Raw genomic sequence first — 23,653 nt, 5'->3', positions numbered from 1 at the left:
ATGAGTCAAGACCAGAAAGAACTTCGCCTTGCAATTTGTGAAGAGCTTTTGTATCGCTCAAATGAGAACGAGATGTTCCCCAGGAGAATCATAACTGTTGATGAGACATGGGTCTATGGTTATGATGTTGAGACCAAGGTTCAATCTCCACAATGAATCCGGAAAAGTTCTCCAAGACCAAAAAGAGCTCAACAGGTCAGGTCAAATGTCAAAGCCATGCTGATAGTTTTCTTTGACTTTGCAGGATTAGGGATGAACTGTTAATCAGTTTATTAAGTGCACTGTGTTGTTCCTATTCAGGATAAGGGGCATTATAGGGAGCCAAACATTTTGTGTTTAAAGACACAGTGGCACTTCTTGCTAGCCTTTTGTGGAGACAGAGGGCAGGGAGGGGAATGTAGATGTTAGACACTGAAGCTCGGACATAGTGCACTGCTAGATAGCCGGTGATGACAGTAGGTTCAGATATCAGTATACCATCCTTACAATTGCTTGTGATATCAGTAATTCTTTCTTGACCAAAGATACACCAGAATCCGGTCCATGTCTGTGAGAAAGGTACAAATTTCAGTTCCTTCTTTTTTCTTTTTATAAGGTAGTAGACTATGGCTTGAAGATTTTTAAAGGTGATATGAGTGTTTTTTGACAAATAGCACTAATACTGTCACATTGCTCTTCTATAGCACTCAATAGTCTTTACAATCTCTTCAATCTACCATGGAACTGGCTTCCAATGAGGGGGGAAATTCTCTGCTCCTTTCTTTTATTGCAACATCCTGGAATGGTGTCATTCAGGTAATGTTGGATGTCCTTAGAGAAATTCTTCAAGCACGTCTGACATTACTTGATTGACACCATTCCAGGACATTGCCGGACCTCACATCTTGTGACCTTTAGGTTTTATCCCCCCCCCCCCCCCCCCCTATGCCTGACACTCTTGAAAGTCTGGAACATGACAATATTGGAGCTGTGAATTCGATAATAAGAGACTAGCTGCTTCGAGTGTGATAGGAAATGAGCCATCATTTTGATATTTGTTATGTAACATATGGTGCTCACATTGAATGCCTATAAATTTGAACTTTTCTCTTTCCAGGAACATTGGAACTGTGTTTCTATCTTTCGTAGTTTGGAAGCCATAAATGTTTGAAACGTGTTCCTTCTTTTGGAGTAGCCCTGTATATGATCCCTGTGAGGGGTAATTGTGACTGGGATGTTGCAAGTTTTTCACAGCTTAATAATGCCTGTGAGTTGTGGGAGGCAGTTTTAAGCAGTATGGATCCATTCCAAATTTTGGTTCTTCAAGAGACCTTGCTGTACTTGTCTTCAATTTCCTCCATAAAAAACGACTTTGTGCTTAAGAAGAATGCACCGTCAGCGTGCTACAGATCAAGAATTGAAGCTCATATATTTCCCCTTGTTTGACAGGTTGGTTTTCATCTTGTTAGCAACTAATGAGGCAAACTTATTGGGGTGAGGCCCTTCTGTGTTAAAAAAAAGTAAGCTGATCACTCTGCTAAGACTGCTTGGGCCATAAGGCCACAAGTGTGGTTCAGCTTGGTTCTCTTCACTGTGACTGAGTCACCAAAGTGTCATCCACTTTGACCTACAGCTCTCCCCATGGGTGGGGGTTTATTGGAGTAGAAATGGGATAAGAGAAGATTAAACAAAATAGGGTTATAAGTGACTGGATGTTAGGTTTATTTGAAGTTAGCTCAGTTGAGGAACACAGTGGACCTAAGGATACAGTAATGATAAAAAAAACTGATGTGTATTGTATGCACCAAAATTAGGCACCATTGTGCAAAAGGATCGCTGATGCAGGGAGGTGGAGTGGCATGTCTATGGAGTGAAGAGGAAAGTTAGTAGTTCTGGGCAGTCGCATGATGTGGTTGTCTCTCTCTACTGGCAGCGACTGAGTAGTAGTGTACAAGACGCCTATGTTCGGAAGTGTCTGGGTGGAACACAGTGATAATTCTTTACGCTAAAAGAGGTTACCTGCTGGGCAGTTGTTTACATGAATTACCTATGTTCCTTAAGTGGCTATTATACAGAGCGCAATTTCTTACCCATATGACAGCCGCAAATAAAGACGTGAGTACTAAGTACATTTGCTATTAAGCAGAGCCTTGGGAATCTCTATCGCATGTAAGAGTGTGTTGAGCATTGGGTGACAGGTGTGGCTTGCTCCAGACAGATGCACATTATAAGTGGGCTCAACATGACTCCGTATTTGTATGGTATGTTTTATATGTTCAGCACTCTGACTTTTAATGTGTGTATGTAGGACAGTTGTAGTTGTGGATTCTTCCTACACAGATGCAGCCTTGTCAGACTAGTATTATGAACTACGTGTTTTTATGTATGTCCATGGACCCAATTTCTTGTTGATGTGGATAACTGAAGGTAATACATTCCAACATGTTCAGCTCCCAAACCAAAATTGGAGCAATTTTGGTACGAGACAGCTACTACAGACTGGATAGTGATGTGGCTTAATTCTGTATGTTGTTGTTGTTGTTGTGGTCTTCAGTCCTGAGACTGGTTTGATGCAGCTCTCCATGCTACTCTATCCTGTGCAAGCTTTTTCATCTCCCAGTACCTACTGCAACCTACATCCTTCTGAATCTGCTTAGTGTATTCATCTCTTGGTCTCCCTCTACGATTTTTACCCTCCACGCTGCCCTCCAATGCTAAATTTGTGATCCCTTGATGCCTCAAAACATGTCCTACCAACCGATCCCTTCTTCTGGTCAAGTTGTGCCACAAACTTCTCTTCTCCCCAATCCTATTCAATACTTCCTCATGTGTTAAATGTTGTTATTTAAATCTCTCTCTCAGAATTATGTTTTAATTAAAAGATGTATAAGCTCAGTGTAAATATCTTGGCTGTAAATTGTATATACCTAACAATTTTTTTTGAGGGAAACTTCAACTGATGATTATAAAAGTATCCTGGGTAAATGTATCAGGTTAGATTTCAGCAGAGCTCCTTGGTCTTTTAAAACTTAATTCTAGTGATTTATTGATAGTAAAATGTATTGTTAACATGGTATGGTAAATTCTGCATGTGGTAGTGTATTCCCAGAAAAAGAAAAAAAATTATTCTTTTTTAAAAATAAATTGTTGGAACCTTGGTTGTGTGTTTGTCCTTTTCCGTAATCTGCCACCATCAATAGGATTTGGTCCCAGTATTGCCACACAGTTAAGCTCCACACTACACTAAATGTTACTATGTATCTGATAAGTTTTTACCACCAAGTAGTGATTGCATTGATATTAGCTGACATACAAATTGCACAATCACAGAAGGAACAGTAGACCTTATGTTCCAAAGCATTGGAGATGCTGGCAGAAAAATCAGTGCACAAGTCATATGTTTGTAAATCATTAATACCAATGAATTATTACCATTATGCATTACAACATTACACAAAATCTTAAATTCTGAAATAAACAGCAATTCTGGTATACCATCTAGCTGTGGACCAAACACAGATTGTACTTTACCAGTTCCCTCCTTCATGAGACAATCACGCTTGTGAACCATTTGTTGAAAATTAATATTTTCATGAGGATTGTTTATTCTGTACCTGGTAAATTTTTTAAGTGTTGCAAGAAATTACATATAATAGGGAACAGTGGATGACATTGAGACTTTGAGGTGGATCAGAGCACCTGAAAAGCTTAACAGTACAGTGACTGTCCGTAAAATCAGGAATTCTTGGTTCACGTCTTTGATCCAAGCACAAATTTTCTGCTGTCACTTCAGTTGAATTACATAAAACAGACACAATACTCAGTTGGAAAATATTTAGTGTATATTGTAATGTACATAAAACAAACAGTCGAATTTGTGACATTAGATACTTTATAAAATTACAACTCCCCATAAACAGGTGCATTTCAACATATCTACAAACTTCGTGGAATGGCTTTTAAAAAGGATGAATATCATGCAACAGCACTGATTAATGTATCAGATACTCTGTAACCTTTCAATAAATCTTTACAGTTACTGTTCACAACAGAGTCACTTGAACATTTCAGGATTTCCTTACAGGCAGAATTTATCACAGAGGCAGCATGATTAATCTCATCCTCAGTCAGCAAACGATTCACTGTCACACGAATGCCTTTTTGCAATTCCCTGTTGAGTTTTTCTCTGTCTTCTAGATACGATGGCGTGATAACTGCTAAACCATGCTTGATACACTGCAAATAAGAAAATGTTATAGCACCAGCCATTAGAATTGTTGCCAAACAACTCATTTTAAAGAAAAATAGGTGTACATAGGTTTGATATAATAACATATTAAACAGGAAAGGAAGGAGGAGATTAGTGTTTAACATCCCGTTGACAAACAGGCCATTAAAGATGGAGCACAAGTTCAGATTCGGGAAGGATGGGGAAGGAAATCAGCTGTCCCCTTTCAAAGGAACCATCCTGGCATTTGCCTGGAGTGATTTAGAGAAATCATGGACAAATTAAATCAAGATGGCTGGAGGAAGGTTTGAACTGTCGTTGTCCTGAATATGCAAGAAAGGAAGGTAATGATTCACTTGTCAAAAGAAATAACTGTTATACTGAATTGCAACAATATTCAATCTCAGTAAACCTATGAAAACACCACATGAACTACAGAATCAAAAATCAGCAGGGTGTATCCATGGAAAACGTAAATAAATAAATTTGAATTCCTGGATTTCCCACTTAAAAATATACTTTTTCCCTGGCAAAAGCACAATTTTTCATGTTAAGTGACAATATACTTTTCCTCAGAGCTCTAGACCTTATTGTTCCTCTTAATGGTGCAGGTTTTATATACCAACAAATAACTTGCGGGCACTTTCAGAAATGAACCCAGCAAAAAACCAATTCGTTTTGGAAAGATCTTTGGTGCGCGGCAACATGCACACTACATATCTTTGTACGGAAGTGTAAATATGAATTCCACCAAATATAGCACAGCAGTGTCCAAGCATTGAAATAAGATAACATTGTGCAATGCACTTTTGTCAACCAATCACAGCTCATGTCACATGATCTTGACAGCCAATGACAGCAGATATTTAGCGTATAGCATACATGAGGTAGTCATCCAAACACAGAAATAGGAAAAGTTAATGGTTTAAAATAATATACATACAGTACAGCTACAAGAAAAGTTAAAGCTTTCACATGTAATATTGGTCGTCAAAATTTTTTTTGTTTTTGGGACATCTAGAAGAAAATTACCTAGCCTCCCAAACCTCTTCTCTGGTTTAGTTCATTGATGATATCCTCATGATCTGGGTCTAGGGCCAGGACAACCTATCCTCCACAGCCTCAAAACCTTCTCTTTCATCTGCTTCACCTGGTCCTCCTCAGTCAAATGTGCCCTCTTCATGGACATTGACCTCACCTCTCTCTTGGTTCCATCCATACTCTGCCCATATCAAGCACACTAACCTTCAAAAGTTCCTGAATTCTGACAGCTGTCATACCTCCACACCAAAAAATCACTCCCACTTAACAGCCAATCATGGATGCCATATCTGTAGTGAAAAGAATTCCTTTGTCCAGTTTGCTGAAGGTCTTACAAAGGCTTTCACAGACAGACACTATCCCTGAATCTAGTCCGCAAACAGATTTCCCACACCATATCATCACGCTCCCGTAATCTTCCCATCATTCCCAAGAGCTAGCTGCCAAGGAGCACACCCCTCACCACCTCAGTATCATCCCAGACTGGGGCAAGCGAACTATGTCCTTCACCAGGGTTTTGACTATCTAGGCACATCCTACCTCCAATCCTTTCCACTCATCCTAAAACCGATATTCCCGCAACCTACACAACAACCTGACTCTTCCCTATACCACTCCCACTCTCAAGTTTTGCCTCAGGGATCATGAGTAAGATGTACCTCATTTCTGGGCATGACAACAGTTAGTTGAAAGCCCTGATGAACGACATGGTTTAGTTGCTCCAGTCCAGAAAGATAATGTATGCTAAGGGGGGTGCTTCTTTCCAGCTGGTTCTTGTGCTGGTCAGAGGATTAGTGGTGTGTAATGCTATGTGGGAAAACTGTTTGTGGACTATATTTAGGGAACAGTGCCTGTATGTGAAGACCTTTGTGAGACTTTCAGCATAATGGGCAAGGGAATTTCGTCACTTCAGATACACTGTCCACAGGTGACCAAGCTAAATAGAAACTTTGTTTGTGTGTGTGTGTGTGTGTGTGTGTGTGTGTGTGTGTGTGTGTGTGCGTGTGTGGAGGGAATTACATGGAGGAGAACAGTGTCTGGTACGTTTTTACTGCTGACAGTGTAATTTTTAATACTATTTAACAACAGTGATGAGTCATAGATTTTACATTACTTGATGACAGGACTCATGGATTTTACATTATTTGATGTCAGTGATTTTATACTTTGTTGTATGATGTAGTAAATATCTTATGATACCTGATGATGATCTGTAGACTGAAACTTACTGTACACTAAGGACATTTACATCAGCAGCTCTTGGCTGTGATCATGACATTTTTCAAATATTTATGAACTGTGGGGCACCGACTTCTTATAATACTGAAATTAACACTTAAATATCACATGGAGTCATTTAAGAAACTAAACTATATATTTAAAATAAACTGAAGAAATTTATGCAGTCTCCACAACTTTCTGGCTATAAGCCAATCAAAGAAAATGTAACAAGATGTCTGGATAGCCTAGACGTTTCATCGACTTCTGATAGTATTTCACTGAAATCAGGAAAATGTTGAAAAATATTGAGTATCAACAACAGACTACATTTCCAGGCATTTGTACATTAATGATCAAGTACTTTTCATAGTAAACATAAAAGAGTATATTATTATAGAAACTTACATAGTCAGCAATGGCTTCATATGTACGTTTGGAATGCAGTCCAGAGCTTATGTGGTCCTTAAATACCAAATATTTTACAGGTGAATAACAATGGCCTATCACTTTCAGATCTTCTATTGACTGGAATTTGCTATGGACAAGTTCACATTTCTTCCGAAGATCCACAAACATGCTTTGATCTCTATTCATTAGTTCCAAAGCTGTTATAGCAGCTGTTGCAAGCAAGGGTGGCAAAGATGCTGAGAAGCAATAACCTGAAAAGAACAAAATGAACCTTTATTACTTCCCAGACAGTGTAAAAAATACCATTCACACTATTTGGTGGAAACTGATTAGCTCATTTTTGAGAATTGTTATGGAACAGCACTCCTCAAACCTTCAGAACTGCTCTGTAATCAATACTTAAGCCTGCTACGTGTTACTTGTCAGTTATGTAAACAAATGTTTGTTTATCACAAATGGGCAAGTTGCACTACACTCAACTACAAGCAGTGAAATTTAATTAATTTACTGTCAGGTATGAGTATGACGAAAGGGCCACATATTATCATAATTATCTTTTTGACATCTCTGTTGGATAAAGACCACATACGATCTTCAGCAACCTGCAGATATGCTACTTCAGCAGGTTTTCTAATGTCGTACACCCAGTTACTATTGATCAGATTTTTAGTTTTCCTTTATGTCTTGAAATACAGCAAAATATTTCCTTCTTAAAATTAGAGGAAGACAAAACGGCTGGCCAGTACTTCTCTTTAGGAGGTGCAATTCCCACTACTGTCAAGAGAAACATTTCAAATAGAAAATAAACAATATTAAACAATGGAAAATCCAGGATGGAATTTAACAATATTATGAAAAGTAAAGTTGCCATTCATCATATAGTGGAGATGCTGAGTCGCTGATAGGCACAACAAAAAGAATGTCACAAAATAAGCTTTCGGCCAACAAGGCCTTCGTCAAAAACAGACACATGCACGCACGCACGCACACACACAAATGCAACTCGTTTGTGAGAGTTGCATTTGTGTGCGCATGCACAACTCAGTATCTCCGCTATACGGTGAGAAATAAACAATATTCTTAGCTTTCATAACTAACCACTAACTATGCTTCTTCTGGGAGAAAACAGGAAAGATTTGAAGGTGGAGAGGGGTGGGGAGATGGGTGGAGGGGCATGTTTCTGAGACCCTAAGTTGATAATTTTACAAGGACAGATGGTCATTAATACACTACAAAATGTGAGATCACTAAACAAAGAAAACTAGTAGACAAACAAGCAGAAATTATAAACAATCACTGATAACGCTATTCCTCCTTCATTTTTATAGTTGAAGCTCCGAAAACTTCCTTTAGGGCCACTTGAAACCTCTTATCTACACTCGCCATTTTGTCTCTTGATGTGTACATTCTTCAGTGCACTAACATGTGTTGAATCAATGCCTCATTTCTCAAAGAGTGGTACCTGATTTTAAAATACAAGCTTTCTCAAAATCTATGACATCCAGACAAAGGTCTAATTCATAGTCTTTGCTCCATTCTATTACTTTGCTTATGTCTTGCTAGTGGTCCATTCTGCACCAACACCCATACTCCACAAACTATTGTGACTGGTGCCTCAAATCCACCTTTGTATCCAAGGATGCTAGTGCACATCTGTGCAGTGGTGTTCAATTCGAAAGTTACCAATTTGAATCCTGGTGGTACAGCCCCCCCCCCCCCCCCCTACACACACACACACACACACACACACACACACACACACACACACACACACACACATTGCGGTCACCTATGCACAAAGAATATACTTTAGATGATGTACCACTTCTATGACCTGTGGAAAGAAAGCATTTTGTATGTGGAGGAAGAAAATGATTTTGATCAGGCAGCTGAACAACCCCTTAGAGTCTCTCAGCCAATGTGACTAATTCTCTTCACTCATTCTGCACACAATGGAAGTATGTTTTAGCACTGTATGATACCTACTCTATCTTCAACCATCTGCCAGATACAGTTTTTCAGCAACTTCATGATATTGTCTCAAAGATCAAACAAGACCATGACCATTTGTGTTGCCCCTCTTTGTATCTACATCTATACATAACTCTGCAAAACACAAAGAAGTGCATGACAGAGGGTACTTCCCATTGTTCCAATACTTACGGCTTTTTCTTGTTCCATTCATGTATGAAGAGAAGGAAGAATGATTGCTTAAACAACACACTGCATGCTGCTATTAGCCAAATTTTGTCTTTGCTACCCCTACGGAAGTGATAGAGGGCTATTGTATATTCCTACAGTCATCACTTCATGTTGCTTCAAAAAACTTCTGAAGTAGACTTTCTATGACAATCTGTTCTTTGTACTCATTAAACACCCCTTCTTAGTCCTATTTGGTATGGTTGCATACACTTGACCAATAGTTTAGGATGGATCACACAAGTGTTTTGTACATAATCACCTTTCTACAGTAATTGCATTTCTCCAGTATTCTAGAAAAGAACTGCAGGCTGCTACTTGCTTTACCTACAACTGAGCTAATGTGATCATTCCGTTCCATATCCCTTCAAATTGTTACACTGAGGTATGAGTTGGCCGATTACACCAGTGACACTGATATATTGCAGTCTTGGTTATTAGGTTTTTCCATTCTGTGAAATGCAAAATTATATATTTAGGATAATTTAAAGCAAATTACAAATCTCCGCACCACTTTGAAATCTTAACAACATCTGATTGAATATTTGTGCAGTTTTTTTCAGACAATACCTCATTATAGATAACTGCATCATCTGCAAAAAGTCTGGGGTTACTACGTATTAGTATTGTCTGCAGGGACATTGATACACTACATGAACAGATAGTGTCCCAACACACTTCCCTGGGGCACACCAGAAGTTATTTCTGTTGATGACTCTGCATTTAAGATAACAAGGTACGTACTCCTCATAATTCCAGTCAAAAATCTCACTTGATACCCCATGTATTTGTGCTTTTGAAAATAAATGTATGTGGGATACTGAGTCAAATGTCTTTGGGAAGTCAAAAAACACTGCACCTATCTAAAAGCCTTGACCATGGCTTTCAGAATGTCATATGTGAAAAATGCAAGTTGCATTTCGCATGACTGATGTTTTTGGAATCCGTGATATTTAGCTTGGAGGAATTCATTTTGTTTGGGATACCTCATCATGTCTGAGTTCAAAATATGTCCTAAGATTATACAACAAATTGATGTCAGGGATACTGGATGGTAGTTTTGTGGATCACTTCTGCTGCCCTCCTTACAGCCTTGCAGATGGGTGTGACCTGTGCTTTCTTCCAACCACTGGGTAGCTTTCTGTTCAAGGGATCATTTGTATATTACGGTTAAAAGAGGGGCTAACTCAATGGCAAATACAGTATAGAATTTAACATGGTTTCTATCAGGCCCTGGATGGTTGGTTGGTTGTTTGGGGAAGGAGACCAGACAGCATGGTCATCGGTCTCATCGGATTAGGGAAGGACGTCGGCCGTGCCCTTTCAGAGGAACCATCCCGGCATTTGCCTGGAGTGATTTAGGGAAATCACGAAAAACCCAAATCAGGATGGCCGGATACGGGATTGAACCGTCGTCCTCCCGAATGCGAGTCCAGTGTCAGGCCCTGGAGCTTTGCCTTACTCACGAGTGTTTGTACACCAAGTTTGACCCACTAACAGCCTTTACATACAAATGGAATTTCTTCGGGTTTTGTGAGAGATCTTTTGATAATATACAGCTAAGGCTTCTCACATTGTCGGCTTTAACTAGCTTTCAGTAACTAGAATCATGTGAGTTTCACTGCTTCTTCGGAGCACTTCAAATACTGGCACTTTGTTGTGAATGCTTTTGCAGTTAACCATTAGGATTTTAATATTATTGCGTTTGGGGGTGGGGACACATTTCTTTGGATCTTACACTGATATTTCTCGGTCTCTTACAACTGTTGTTATCTGGATTGGATTGATATTTGCCTATTCTAAAAAACCCTTGTGTGCACCCCACACACAGTCAGCTACCTGTGTAGCAGCTTCTGATATGTAGTACACAGCTGGCCCATTTAGAGTGTCCCTACAGTTAAATCTATGGACCAAGTCTAGGAAGTCACAGCCTAGCTTGCCACAGTACCTCTACAATCTCTTTGTAGCTTCCAACTGACTCAGAACCCTGGGTAATGATCAGTTCTGCAGACAATGCTGCAGATTGTGAGCTTTGTTGAACTCAATATTCTCAACCTTTTACGCCATTTGCTGGAACCACCCAAGCATGACCACAGAGCCCAGATGACAGGCATCATTTGTCCCAACATGTGCCAAAATCTGCTGTTGGTTTGCGCCATGTTCCCTCAATGGCTATCGGAATGGCCTCCAGGCATATACACTGAGTTCACTTCCAATTCGTTGCTGACACTTCCCTCAGGGGAAACATTATTCGTTGCTTGTCTGAACTGCCGAGGATTGATACACCCCTATCATTTTACACTGCCTCTCCTTGACACAGAATACAACACATTTCCCAACAGTGAAGTGAATCTCAGTGGCTCAGTTTTGGTTTTAATGGAAGATAGCACCTCCACATTGTCAGCTAGGCAGCTTCGTATAATACCATGAGTTCTCCCTGGTCCCTGTCTCCCCTATACAGAGCATCTAGACCTACTTGACTTATTATTCACAGTCAAGTAATTGAACAGTGAGAGATCTTGTGCTTCCTGTCAAGGGAACAGTATCCACAGTAGAGGACAGTACTTGATTTACTTTTGGTACATCTGGTACATGACTCTTAGTAGGCCTGCCAGCACATCCACTAGCAGAAGCTAGTCATTTTACAGTAGCCAGGGCAATTTCCAGCTGCTTATGAACAGCAACTAACTCATTCTATGCCTGAGAATAGCATACATAGTGAGATCAATTGAGGCTAGTGTAATATTTTACAGAACAGTAAATGAAGTAACTTTAATTAAAACTTAGGTTCCTGATTCTCTTTTAATTTACAGGTCTGGTATGTAACCAGTAATACCAATTGGTTTTAAGAATTGGTGTTATTAACAGCTAACATGAGATATTAAAACAGAAAAACATGGTGAATTTGTGACACCTTGTACACAGGCATGCTAAGGATGAGCACTACAGCATTAGATTATCACAGTCAAAATTGTGAAAACTGTGGAGCAACAACAATGCAGGTCTTCTGCTTGGGGCAGCTAACAGTGTATGTCAACGTCAACTATATCTGTCCTGTTTGGTACGGATCCCACAAAACTGAGCAACATTCTAAAATGAATGACATGAGTGCTTAGTAAGCAATCTCCATTGTAGGCTGACTGTATCTTCCCAATCTGTTACCAGTGAACCAAAGTCTGCTGTCTGCTTTAACTATAACTGAGTCTCAGTGATCGTTTCATTTTATATCCTTACAGATTATTACATCGAGGTATTTGTATGAGTTTACAGATCAAAAATGTGATTCATTGATATTGTAGTAATAGAACACTATGTTTTTTCATTTTGTAAAGTGCTCAGTTTTGCATTTCTGAACATTTGTGCAGATTTCTTCAGTAAGTATTTAATTAGAGATAACTGCATCATCTACAAAACGTCTGAGGTTATTATTAATATTCTCTTCCCCACCTCATTAATATACAGGGTGTCCGAAAAGACTTTCCCTGATTACATAAATTGACAACTCAGGCTAGAAGTAAGATACAAATATGAAACTTGTGTCGAATTGTTTACAACTATAAAAGTTTTTTTTTCTGTTTTAGGTTCGCAGTACGTAAGTAGTGGATGAGGTGCAGTTCCCAAGAAGCCATGTTAACCAATCAGGAGAAGGCACAGTGTGTCCTGTGGTAGTTTGAGACACGATCACCAACCACAGTGCAGAGACACTTCCAGACAACATTTGGAAGGAATGGCCTGGTATGAGAAGTTCAAGAACACAGGATCGGTTGCTGACCTTCCAAGGCCTGGTCGACCAAGAACCTCAGCAGACAGGGTGGGAAGCTGTAAGGCAGTCTTTTCTGCGAAGTCCGAAGAAAACGGTGGGCAGGGCCTCACGTGAATTACAGATGCCAAAAAGCTCTCTCCATGACATTTTACACAAACGTTTATTGTTTCGTGCATACAAAGTGCAAATCGTTCAGGCCTTGTTGCCGAATGACAGTACACGTCGATATGACTTTGCGGTCGAAATGCTATCATGTATTGAGGATGATGAAGGTTATCTCAGACGAATTGCCTTTTCCTATGAAGCGACCTTTTTTGTCAGTGGAGTAGTGAATTGCCATAATGTGCGCATTTAGGGTTCACAACCCCCTGGCGAGATCATGGAGTGCACCAGAGGCAATCCAAAGGTGAATGTTTGGTGCGCGCTATTGCACGATCGAATTATCATGCCATTCTTCCTCGCTGAGGCTACCATCACATCTGCGGTGTATCTGGACATGTTGCAACTGTATGCTGTTCCTCAGCTGCTTCAGCATCACCCTGATGGTGCAAAAAAGCCTCATTGGGGTTTGGACGTCCGTGCCTATCTCGACATGACCTTTCCTGGCTGCAGCAACAGATAACCACATTCGTTGAATCCAGTGATGTTGGCTAATGTGTGGACAGAAATTGAATATCGCCTAGAAGTGCTACGTGCTACCAACGGTGCTCATGTGGAAGTTTACTGATGTGTGAAAAAAAACTCTGATAGTTTGTAAAGACACCGGTTTCATATTTGTATCTTACTTCTAGCCTGAGTTATCAATTTATGTAATCAGGGAAAGACTTTTCGGACACCCTGTACAACATGAAAATTAAGGTGTGCCTGTAGTTAGTTCTACACCTGTCAATGACTCTCCATTTAGGATAAAATGCTGCACTCTTTCTACCAAGAAATTCATAAGTCAGTCATTAATTCTGTATGATAACTCCTATGATTGCATATGATGGTTATAATTAAACTTTAGCTACTTGACCCAGTATAATGGAAAATATTTACCTTATGGATACACAACTATCTAGGAATGATATTCAGCAGATTGTGCTGCAGGATCTGTGCTGTTAGTAGTTTTAGTCTCATAACTTGCCATTAGGCACTGGTACTCATACGGTGACATAAAGAGATGAAACTCAAGCATCAGTGTGCATTATAGTTGCCGATGTTGAAGAAGTTACTGTTACCAGGGCTGAGAATGCTGGATGCAATGTGCAATCATTACGCAGTGCGCAAGCTGTGTCATAATAGCTGAAAATTCCAGGGTTCACCATTAAAAAGTGCTGCGAACAATTGTGAAATGGTATCTCTAGTGCGGGTTTTGGATGATGTGGATGCAGATGGTCATCACATGGAGCAACGTTTGCAACCTGGAACGTAAACATGGTACACATTTAACGAATGTTACCATCTAATGTGGAAATTATAATGTGTTTCTTTCAATGATTTATTTGTTACTTCTCTTCCACATGTCCTTAAAAATGTTTCCGCAAAGTTTCATTATCCTACACTCACTCTTTTTTCATGGGAGCACACTCAAGTAGCAGTAGATTAATTATAACTACCCTGCACTGGCGTGGTATGGGTAAAATGCTTTTTAGAAGTCAAGAAGTATTGCACCCATAGCTTTTAGGGTGTCATGTGATATAAGCCCAAGATGGGTTTTGCACAAACTGATGTTTTCACAATCCATCTTAGTTAGCATGGAGTAGTTCATTCTGTTTAGGATCCTCCCTTATGTCTGAAATCAAAAAACATTATAAGATTCTGCAACAGATGGATGTCAGGGAGTACATGCGGAAAAGAAAAAAAATTCCTGGATTTTCTCCAAATTTCCTGCTTAGAAACACTCTTTCCTGGGTGAATGCACTTTTTATTGCGTGAAAATAGATTATAGCCCAGGTGAAAGTGCATTTTTTTCCATGTTAAGTGACAACATGCTTTCCCTCAGAGCTGCAAAAGGTATCAATCCTTTGAATGGTAAAGGGTTTATACACCAGTGTAGACTTTCCTGGCAAACCCCCCTTTAATGTGTGGCAATGTGTACACCAGCCACCAGCATATTTTGGTATCATGAAAGTATAAATTCAAATCCACCAAATAAAGTATAGTAGTTTCCATACACAGAACACCAAAATATATGTTGTGATGTCCATGCTACGATATGGAAACAGAGACCATATCAGTGCTCTGAGTGGCCTGGCAGTGAACTTCGAATTCAGGAAAATATGGCGCAATAATATGTATTCTTGCTTTGCAAAAAACAACTACTAGATAACATTTTTCATCAAGTAAAGCTAAGCTTTACACATACAATACAGATCTTCAAAAAAATTTTGCTGTTTTTACCGAGCATGTGTTTAGGTAGAATCCCAAGAGCACAGCTTAAATTTCACTGCTGTGCACCAAATATTTCGTGGGTAACCAGCTGAACAAATGTTCTGCTGAGCACCTCAACTTTTCCATACAAAATTCAATTACGTGGGAAATTGTGCAAGAACTCACATCACACTTTTTTTTTTAAGGATGATTACACGTTTTGCCATCATTATTGCATAGTTTGTAATCTAAGAAAGAACTAAAATAAATATGAAACATTAAACTTGAATCTGGTCTTTTTTAATGAGTAGTACTCTAAAAGTTATCAAACATTAATGTGCCTGCAAAATTTTAAATAATGGCACAAATGGCTCAGCTTCTAAGCCTGACATTTTTGTAGGTGGCTAGTCCTGAAAGTGTTAAGTATTGAATAAGAGTTAAATGCTCTGAGATTTAAGAAATTCATCACACATTCTCACACATAACATAATTCACCTAGCGTAAAATGGAATTCACTTTGAAAGTAATGCTTCTCGAACCACCATTCGGAATATTTTCTAGCGACCTGTTAGAAATGTAATTAGTTGTGATGTCACAATCATCGAAAGCAGTTTGTTGTTATGAAGTATTACACAGTCTTTGTCCAAAAGCCTTTGACATATTTTGATGTCAGTAGATGCTTATATGTACAATGTTTTGTTGTTGTAAATAGCACAAGTTCTTTGCAACTGAAGTTTTATTTTGGTGTTCTTCTCTTGTTTATGTTTCATTGCTGCAGTATTATTTGCAGTAGCGGCCTAAAGTACAATTCCTTTTAAAATATCAGTTCTTACCTGTTAAAATTACAGAAATTTAATCGAAAACTAAAACAACGAGAAACTCCCAGAATCCGAAAAAATTTCTGGGTATTTCCCAGATGAAAAACCTCCTGGGTTTTTTCCCAGTTCTCCTGGGGTGTATGCACCTTGGATGTCAATGACATTGGGAGATAGTTTCATAGATCACTTTTGTGTAGCCATATGTCTTCCTAGCCAACGAATGATGGCTACGATCTTTAAGCAATGTAGTGGTCCAGTAATTAAGAATATGGAATTGTTTGGAGGTTTTCTTATCCCTTTTGCATATGAAAAGTGTACAGAGGGCTGCCACACATCTTCACGGTGATATTGCAATCAGAGTATCTCCTTGTGAAGAAGTACCTGCATGGAATTACATGGATGTTCCATACATCGATATCCCAGGTTGGAGTAACGTGCAAAGCCCACGTTAAATGTGTACAGCATCAAAATGCTGCTGGAAGTCCATGTAGGAAAAATGTTGTAGGAAAGTTCTGGTAGAATGTACATACTTTTGGATTAAAGGGACCTAGCCGTAATCAAACATTATGTGAGATGACATACTATATCTCAGCATGGGTGATTGGTTTTGTTCACGAACGGCATTCGGTTTGTGTGTGCTCTCGGACACATACTCTGGGTGAGCGCATCTCTGGCCAGGGCTGGGGGGCCTGCCAGCACAAGGTGACTCCGTGTACCACGCAGTTGAGTGAGGGTGGCTGCACACATGAGCTCCTGTCACATTCAAACTAGCAGATGTGATGTCGGGTCCTCTGCTAGTGTGCCTGTTTTATCTTGTTTGCATTCACACATCTGCAGTGCAAACCATGACAGAGAGAGATGAGGACAATATGTCAAATTAAAGAGGAGACCAACACAATTTGCTTGTATGCAGATATGATTTGTAATTAAAATATATGGGAAGTTACAACATTAAGAAGTTTTATACGACTGAAATTCTGTAAATGATTAATAACTTACAATATTTATAGTACAAAAGTGATCCACCCTCCAAATTGTAGCTCTCAGTAATGTGCATTGACTGAATTACTCACATATATTACATCATAATTAATTAAGCTGTGAGCTACTTTTTAACTGAACTTTAATTAACATTCACCAAGTCAACTGATGCAAGAGACAGAGACAATTTGCAAGGAAGTATGAACCAATAGACATAATTACACACCACTTGCAACATTTAGTTCATAAAGTTCATAATTTTTATTGTGATTTTTAATTAAATGTTTATTACTGTGCATAGTTTTGACCACAATTTAAAAACTACTAAAGCTATTCTGAGTACTGCAATGGAAAGAGGAGGAAAAATCCTATAAGAAAGTGGTGCTATATTCATACTTATTGTAATAATAGATGGCACAGATATTATGAACTGATTTTTTGGACTGCAACAAGGCTTTACATTTGTTTAACATTAAGGTCTGTGCAAACTACTTCCTGCAAAAACTAAATGTAAGGTATCAATTACGTTTAGAATTTTAGTATCCAGGCAATGGCACATTCAAATTCTTGGTATCACATATGTAATAAAAGTTGTCTGTCAGACTGGTAAAAGTATAAAGTCATTAAGTAACATAGGTGTGAGGGGAGAACTGAAGACCTTAAAAGGGCAACAGCCATCTTGCTCCTTCTCACAGTTCGGAATGAGACTGAGGAGGCAAAGATCTATGCTGATCTGAGCAGTGATCCAGCCATGCAGATTTTCAGTGGTAGAAATTTTTCACGAGTTCATTGGGGACTTAGAATTTTTCTGCAATAGTCAGGACTCTTGCTTTATTTCTGCTGGTAGTTCAGCAGCACTTGTATTATTTTGTGTGAAGCTTATTCGGACTTTGTATTAGTTGCTCTGTGTCTGAATTTTAACTCAGTGTACCAGTGAGTATTTTCTGCTATTGATCGGTAATTGGATTTAGTACATTGTGTGTCAGTTGGACTCCTATTACACACAAGTTAGTATGGAGTTTAGCTTTGGTTAACTATAAACTGCAAACACTGTCTGTATTTTCCAGGAGTTCACTAGCCATTATACTGGAAGTTCAAGCTACTTTCAACTCACTTTATTCGTAATAGCTATCACCGGCCTACAAATTATGGTGTGAATTGTAAAGATAATAAGCTTTACTAGATAAACTTTAACAACTGTATCGGTGGAGTTATTTAACATCAAATGCACCTATGTTCAGCCTAGCAATTATTTGTCTATCTGATTAAGCCATCAGGGAAAAATTTATTAGTTTATTTATTATTTAAAAAAAAAGCATACAATAACTAAATGAGGACTGTATATATTCCCCAGAACAGACAAGGGGGAGCTGCTTCTTGAGTCAGTTGAGCTGATGTTTTACTGTTGCAACTATTTCTCCTAATATCCTTCATACTTCAAACCCAACACCTCATTCATTATACATCTTACCAAGTCTATACTAACACCAACTTTTCCTCTGAAGGGAAGGTGTATAAACAAATCCATGGCACAGCCATGGGCATCTGCATGGCAACCCTCTATGCTAATCTGTTTATGAGCCATCTAGAGGAAACCTTCCTAGCCTCCCAAAATTACCAACAGCTAGTCTTGTTCAGTTTCACTGGTGATATCTTTATGATCTGGACTCGGGTCCAAGGCATCCTATCCTCATTCCTCTGCAGCCTCAACATCTTCTCTCCCATCTACTTCACCTGGTCCTCTTCAACCCAACTTTCTGGACATTGACCTCCACTTTTTTGATGGCTTCATCCCCACCTCTATCCAAATTAAATGCACTAAAAACTAAAGTACCTGAATTTTGATAGCTGCCATCCCTTCCACACCAAAAAATCCTCCTATACAGCCTAACCATCTGTGGACAGTGTATCTGCAGTAATGAGAACTTCCTTGCCCAGTATGCTGAAGATCTCATGGAGGCCTACACAGTCAGGAATAGCCCCCCCCCCCCCCCCTAGTACGCTCAGGTATCCCATGCCATGTCCTCACAGACCTCCTATCCCCTCAAAGCCCAAGAATCAGCTACAAAGGAGCACCCCACCTCCCTCTCTCATCACGCTGGACTGAAACAGGGCTTTAAAGTATCCCTCATCATACCTTGAAATTGGGGACAGCCACCTAAAGCGCACTGGCGTAAGCTGTTGCCAGCACACCAGTTGGCAAATATAAAGTGCGCAGATCAATTAGTAGGCACTGGATCAAGAATACCTATCACGAGAGAGAGGCCAGAGACACACCCAAAAGCAAAACCTCACTAACGCCCTCTTGACAGCACGTATTTAGGCCACTGCAGCTGACCGGAGGGCCTCACCTACCTACCTACCCACCCATCCTTCACTCACTCACTCACTCATTCACTCAATCAATCATCTAGTGTGGCATCTGTAAGTTACTTCCAGAACGGGTTTAGTTCGTCACAGGCTAAGAAAGTGCATAGTGACCAGCTTACTGACTATAGTGGGACTATTACTAATGAGCTCTGTACCACAAACATAAACTCTATTCAAGTTAAGTAAATTTTCCAGTTTATGTAAATAAAGAACTGTGTTAATCCACATTTGCATTTGTGTTGCAGAAATATGATGCTGACTACCTCTAACAACATCCTATCCCTTCCTTCCTTGTGGTACAAGACTCTAAGGTGGCGAATGAGGATAATTCAGAGGTGATTGAAGACAACCAACTTGGCCAAAGATTTTGCTTGCTTCTCTTGTGTTTTAGCTTTTAGGGGTGATTGTGTTCAAGCATTTCTATTTGCTAATTTTTTGTTGAGTTCTTGCATGTACTTCAGGAGGGCAGCTGCAGAACTAATCAAATTTCTCTTTTCAGAGGCTTTGCTTGCTTTTTGATATAACATATTTGTGTAAACCATGAATTCCCTGCCCCCTCCACCCCCTGATCCCAAGTCTCAGCTGCAGACCGTCAATGTGATGTATCTAACACAAGCTTTTCAGTTTCAGAACCAACAAATCACTGACTTACTGATGACGCTACAACAACTACCGGCTGAACAATCTGCGTAGGCTGCACAAACTCAACTGACCAACCGTTCAGACCAACAAGTGCCACCGACCAGTATACCAACGTTCTGGCAATTTAAGGATACAGAGGAGGAATGGACTGAATACCTGACTCCGTTCCAAGCACATTGTCGAGTTCATTGTGTACCAAGGTACTGTAAAGTTACAATACCTCCTTTCGACTGCAGGATCCCCAGTGTTCACGTTAATACAAAAACTATTCCCAACCACGTCTCCCTACGAACTCGTCTATGACCAAGTAATTGCTGCATTAACTAAATACTATGGCCAGCAAGTCCAAGTAGCTGCAGCTACATATCAGTTCTTTCACTTGTATAAAAAGCCAGAACAGACATACTGCCAGTGGCACACAGAATTAATGGGCATTACTAAGAAGCGTAAATTTAAGTGTGGTTGTGGGAACTTTTACAGTGATTTAATGATACATGATGTAATAACATTCAATGTCCCAGATAGTAGAATTCAGGAGCAGATCTTTAAGTACTCTAATCCATCACTTTCCCAAGTATTGCAAATCTTTGAGCAATAGGATTTAGTGCCATAGTGACCGGTAAGTTTGACCAGGCCCCGATTTGTCGGGTCGAGTTGCCCCTTTTTCGCGACTGCCCCAAGCAGCCACAACTGCACAGCCAGCCATGTAGACATGTACACAAGCCTGTGAATTTAGTGAAGTCTTGCCCTAGATGTTCTGCTCGCCATAAAAGACAGGATCACCCATCAAGTAACGCAACATGTTACATGGGTGGAAAAAAAGGCCATGTCCAAGCAGTTTGTTTTCAATGCAACAAAAACGACAATTTTGCCTGCTCCCAGGAACAACAGGCTCATGCACATACAGTTTATGCTGTGTTTTCAAAACCTACAACAAGTTCTGACAAAAGTAAGATTAAAGTTGTGCCGCCTCCTTGCTCTAGTGCTGTGCAACGATGTTCTAACAAACTATTTCTCTCATTGTGAATTGCTGGCTGTCGTGTGAACTTTTATTTAGACACAATTGCTTCAGTAAATTTGCTTAATCATGCCATGTAAAAACAGTTAGGCTCACCACACCTTTCTAAATCTAACAAGAACCCCACTGCTTACAATGGACAGGAAATTCCAGTGCCTGGACAGTGTAGTTTGCCTGCCACTTACAAATCTCACACTAGGACAGTGAATTTTACTGCGCTGAAATCAAGAGACAGTGAGAACATATTCAGTTTAGGTGCCTTTGATTTGTTTGGACTTAGCATCACAAACAAATGTACTTTCAGTGTCTGCTTTTGAATCAAAAGACAGTGTAGCTAGCTTGCTTAAATAATTTCCTGAACTATTTTCAGAATGAATGGGAAAAGCTAATAACTTTTCAGTGCATGTTACATTATCATACAGTGCACAGCCTAAGTTTTTCCAGGCCCGCCCTGTTCCAATTGCTTTAAGAGACAAAGTAGCCAGTGAATTGAAAGAATTGCAAGATAATAGTAATTGTTCCCATTCAAGGCAGTCAATGGGCAAGTCCTCTCCTTTTGTTGCCTAAGCGTCCTCGTCACATTTGCATTTGTGTTGACTTCAAGTCTACAGTCAACCCACAAACAGTAGCTGATACTTATCCATTACCTTGCCCTGAGGAACTCATGGACAGGCTTGGCACAGGACATAACTTTTCTAAGATAGATTTGCGTGATGCCTACTTGCAAATTCCATTGGATGAAGAACCACAGAAAGTGTTTATTGTAAACACACACTTAGGACTGTTCGAGTATTTGTGCATTTGCCCTTCGGTAGTACTTCCACACCTCCCATTTTTCAAAGTTACTTGGAACAGCTGACTGTAAAAGTGCCAGTTTGTTCAAACTACCTTAGTGATATTGTCATTTCAGGTTGTACACCAGAGGAACACATTGCCAATTGGCATATCCTTTTTCGAGTGTTGCCGGAAGCAGGACTCAAATGTTGCCCCCAAAAAGTGAGACTTTTTTTCAAACTGGACTACAGTACTTAGGTCATGTGATAAGCAATCAGTGTGTGCACCCCTTCCAATCTCATTTGCTTGCAATCCGTGCCTTGCCTGTTCCTTGCAATGTGTCTGAACTGCAGTCAGTACTAGGCAAGATGACATAATACAATTGGTTCATACTGAATGCTGCTCAGATTGCATCGCTTGCGTCACAAAAATGTACCTTTTGTGTGGACTAAAGACTGTCAAGACACATTTCAGGAACTCAAAAATGCCTTGCTTAGTGACAATTCTTTAGTGCATTTTGACCCTGCCAAGCCAGTAGATATGCAAGTCGACGCTTTTTCTTACGGAATTGACGCTGTGCTTTTGCACAGAATTGGTGCACAAGAAAGAACTATTGTTTTTGCCTCAAAGTTGTTAATTCAAACTCAGTGCACTTATTCTCAAATAGAAAAAGAGGCTGTCGCTATTGTGTATGGTGTGACTAAATTCCATCACTATTTGTATAGTCACAAGTTCTTTTTAGTGATAGATCACAAGCCTTTGCAGTCTTTGTTTCATCCGTCAAAGCTGGTTCCTAAATGCATTGCTCAAAAACTGCAACATTGGGCTTTGTTGCTTTTGCACTATCAATATGAAATTGTGAACAGACCTACTGCAAAGCATGACAATGCAGATAACCTCCCAATTGGTCTGGACTCGGATTTTGATGCATCTGCCGTATCTTGCTGCCAAATCGATGTGCAGGGCTCTGAATTGCTGTAATCTTTTCCCTTGAATTACAGACAAATTGCAGAGGCCACAAAAGCGGACCCCGATCTGAGGATTTTGTTGCATTACATTCACACGTCTTGGCCTCACTCACGGAACAGTATTCAGAACTAAGTCATGTGCCTATACCTTGAAAATCGGCATAACCTTTGAGTTCAACAGGGTGTGATTCTAGTTGAAAATGACAATGGGCAATCAAGTGTGCTTATTCCCAAAGTGTTACAAAAGGATATGTTTCAATTGCTCCACCAAGGACATTGGGGAATTGTTCGCGCTAAGCAGTTAGTGTGACGGCACTGTACTTGGCAAGGGACGGACACCCATACGAACAGATGACATCACAGTGACGTGCATGTGCGGAAAACCAACCCACTCCACCACAGACATTCTCAGCTTGGCCTAAGACTCAATCCCTACGGCAACGAGTACGCATAGACTTTGCAGGACCATTTTGGAACACTCGGCACATAGTAGTAGACTCTTTCAGCAACTACCCATCTGCAGTGCCTACGGCTTCTACCACATCATGTAGCACCATTCAAGTATTGTCCTCCATATTTTGCATAGGTTTGCCAGACATACTTGTGTCAGACAATGGACTGCAGTTCACATCCCGTGATTCTGAACAGTTTTGTGAACGAAATGGCATTTGTCATCTAATAAGTGCTCCTTTTAACCCTCAGTCCAACGCAGCAGCAGAATGCTTCATACACACTTTTAAACAGCAGATCATGAAGCTTTGCACTTCCCACACACGGGAACAGGCACTGCAACTCTTTCTCACTGCCTATCGCTCCCTCATATGAGACAGACCATCACCAGCGGAACTTCTGCATGGCCGCCGCTACGCTATCGAATGCTGCTCCACTTGC

At 39.9% G+C, this 23,653-nt stretch overlaps 1 protein-coding gene across 1 annotated transcript in view; it reads right to left on the bottom strand.

The window, feature by feature from the left end:
- Window positions 1–3,798: 3,798 nt before the first annotated feature.
- Window positions 3,799–23,653, bottom strand: part of LOC124795642 (serine palmitoyltransferase 1-like) — a 58,259-nt gene continuing 38,404 nt past the window's right edge. Inside the window, exons 6-7 of the mRNA XM_047259715.1 lie at window positions 6,875–7,128; window positions 3,799–4,215 (exon numbers count right to left, since the gene is read on the bottom strand). Of these exons, the coding sequence (XP_047115671.1) occupies window positions 3,955–4,215; window positions 6,875–7,128 (515 nt within the window). The 3' untranslated portion in view covers window positions 3,799–3,954. The remainder of the gene's footprint in view (window positions 4,216–6,874; window positions 7,129–23,653) is intronic.

This window comes from Schistocerca piceifrons, chromosome 4, assembly GCF_021461385.2.
Source record: "Schistocerca piceifrons isolate TAMUIC-IGC-003096 chromosome 4, iqSchPice1.1, whole genome shotgun sequence".
Taxonomy (NCBI): domain Eukaryota; kingdom Metazoa; phylum Arthropoda; class Insecta; order Orthoptera; family Acrididae; genus Schistocerca; species Schistocerca piceifrons.
This window is presented reverse-complemented; position numbering and strand designations above follow the sequence as displayed.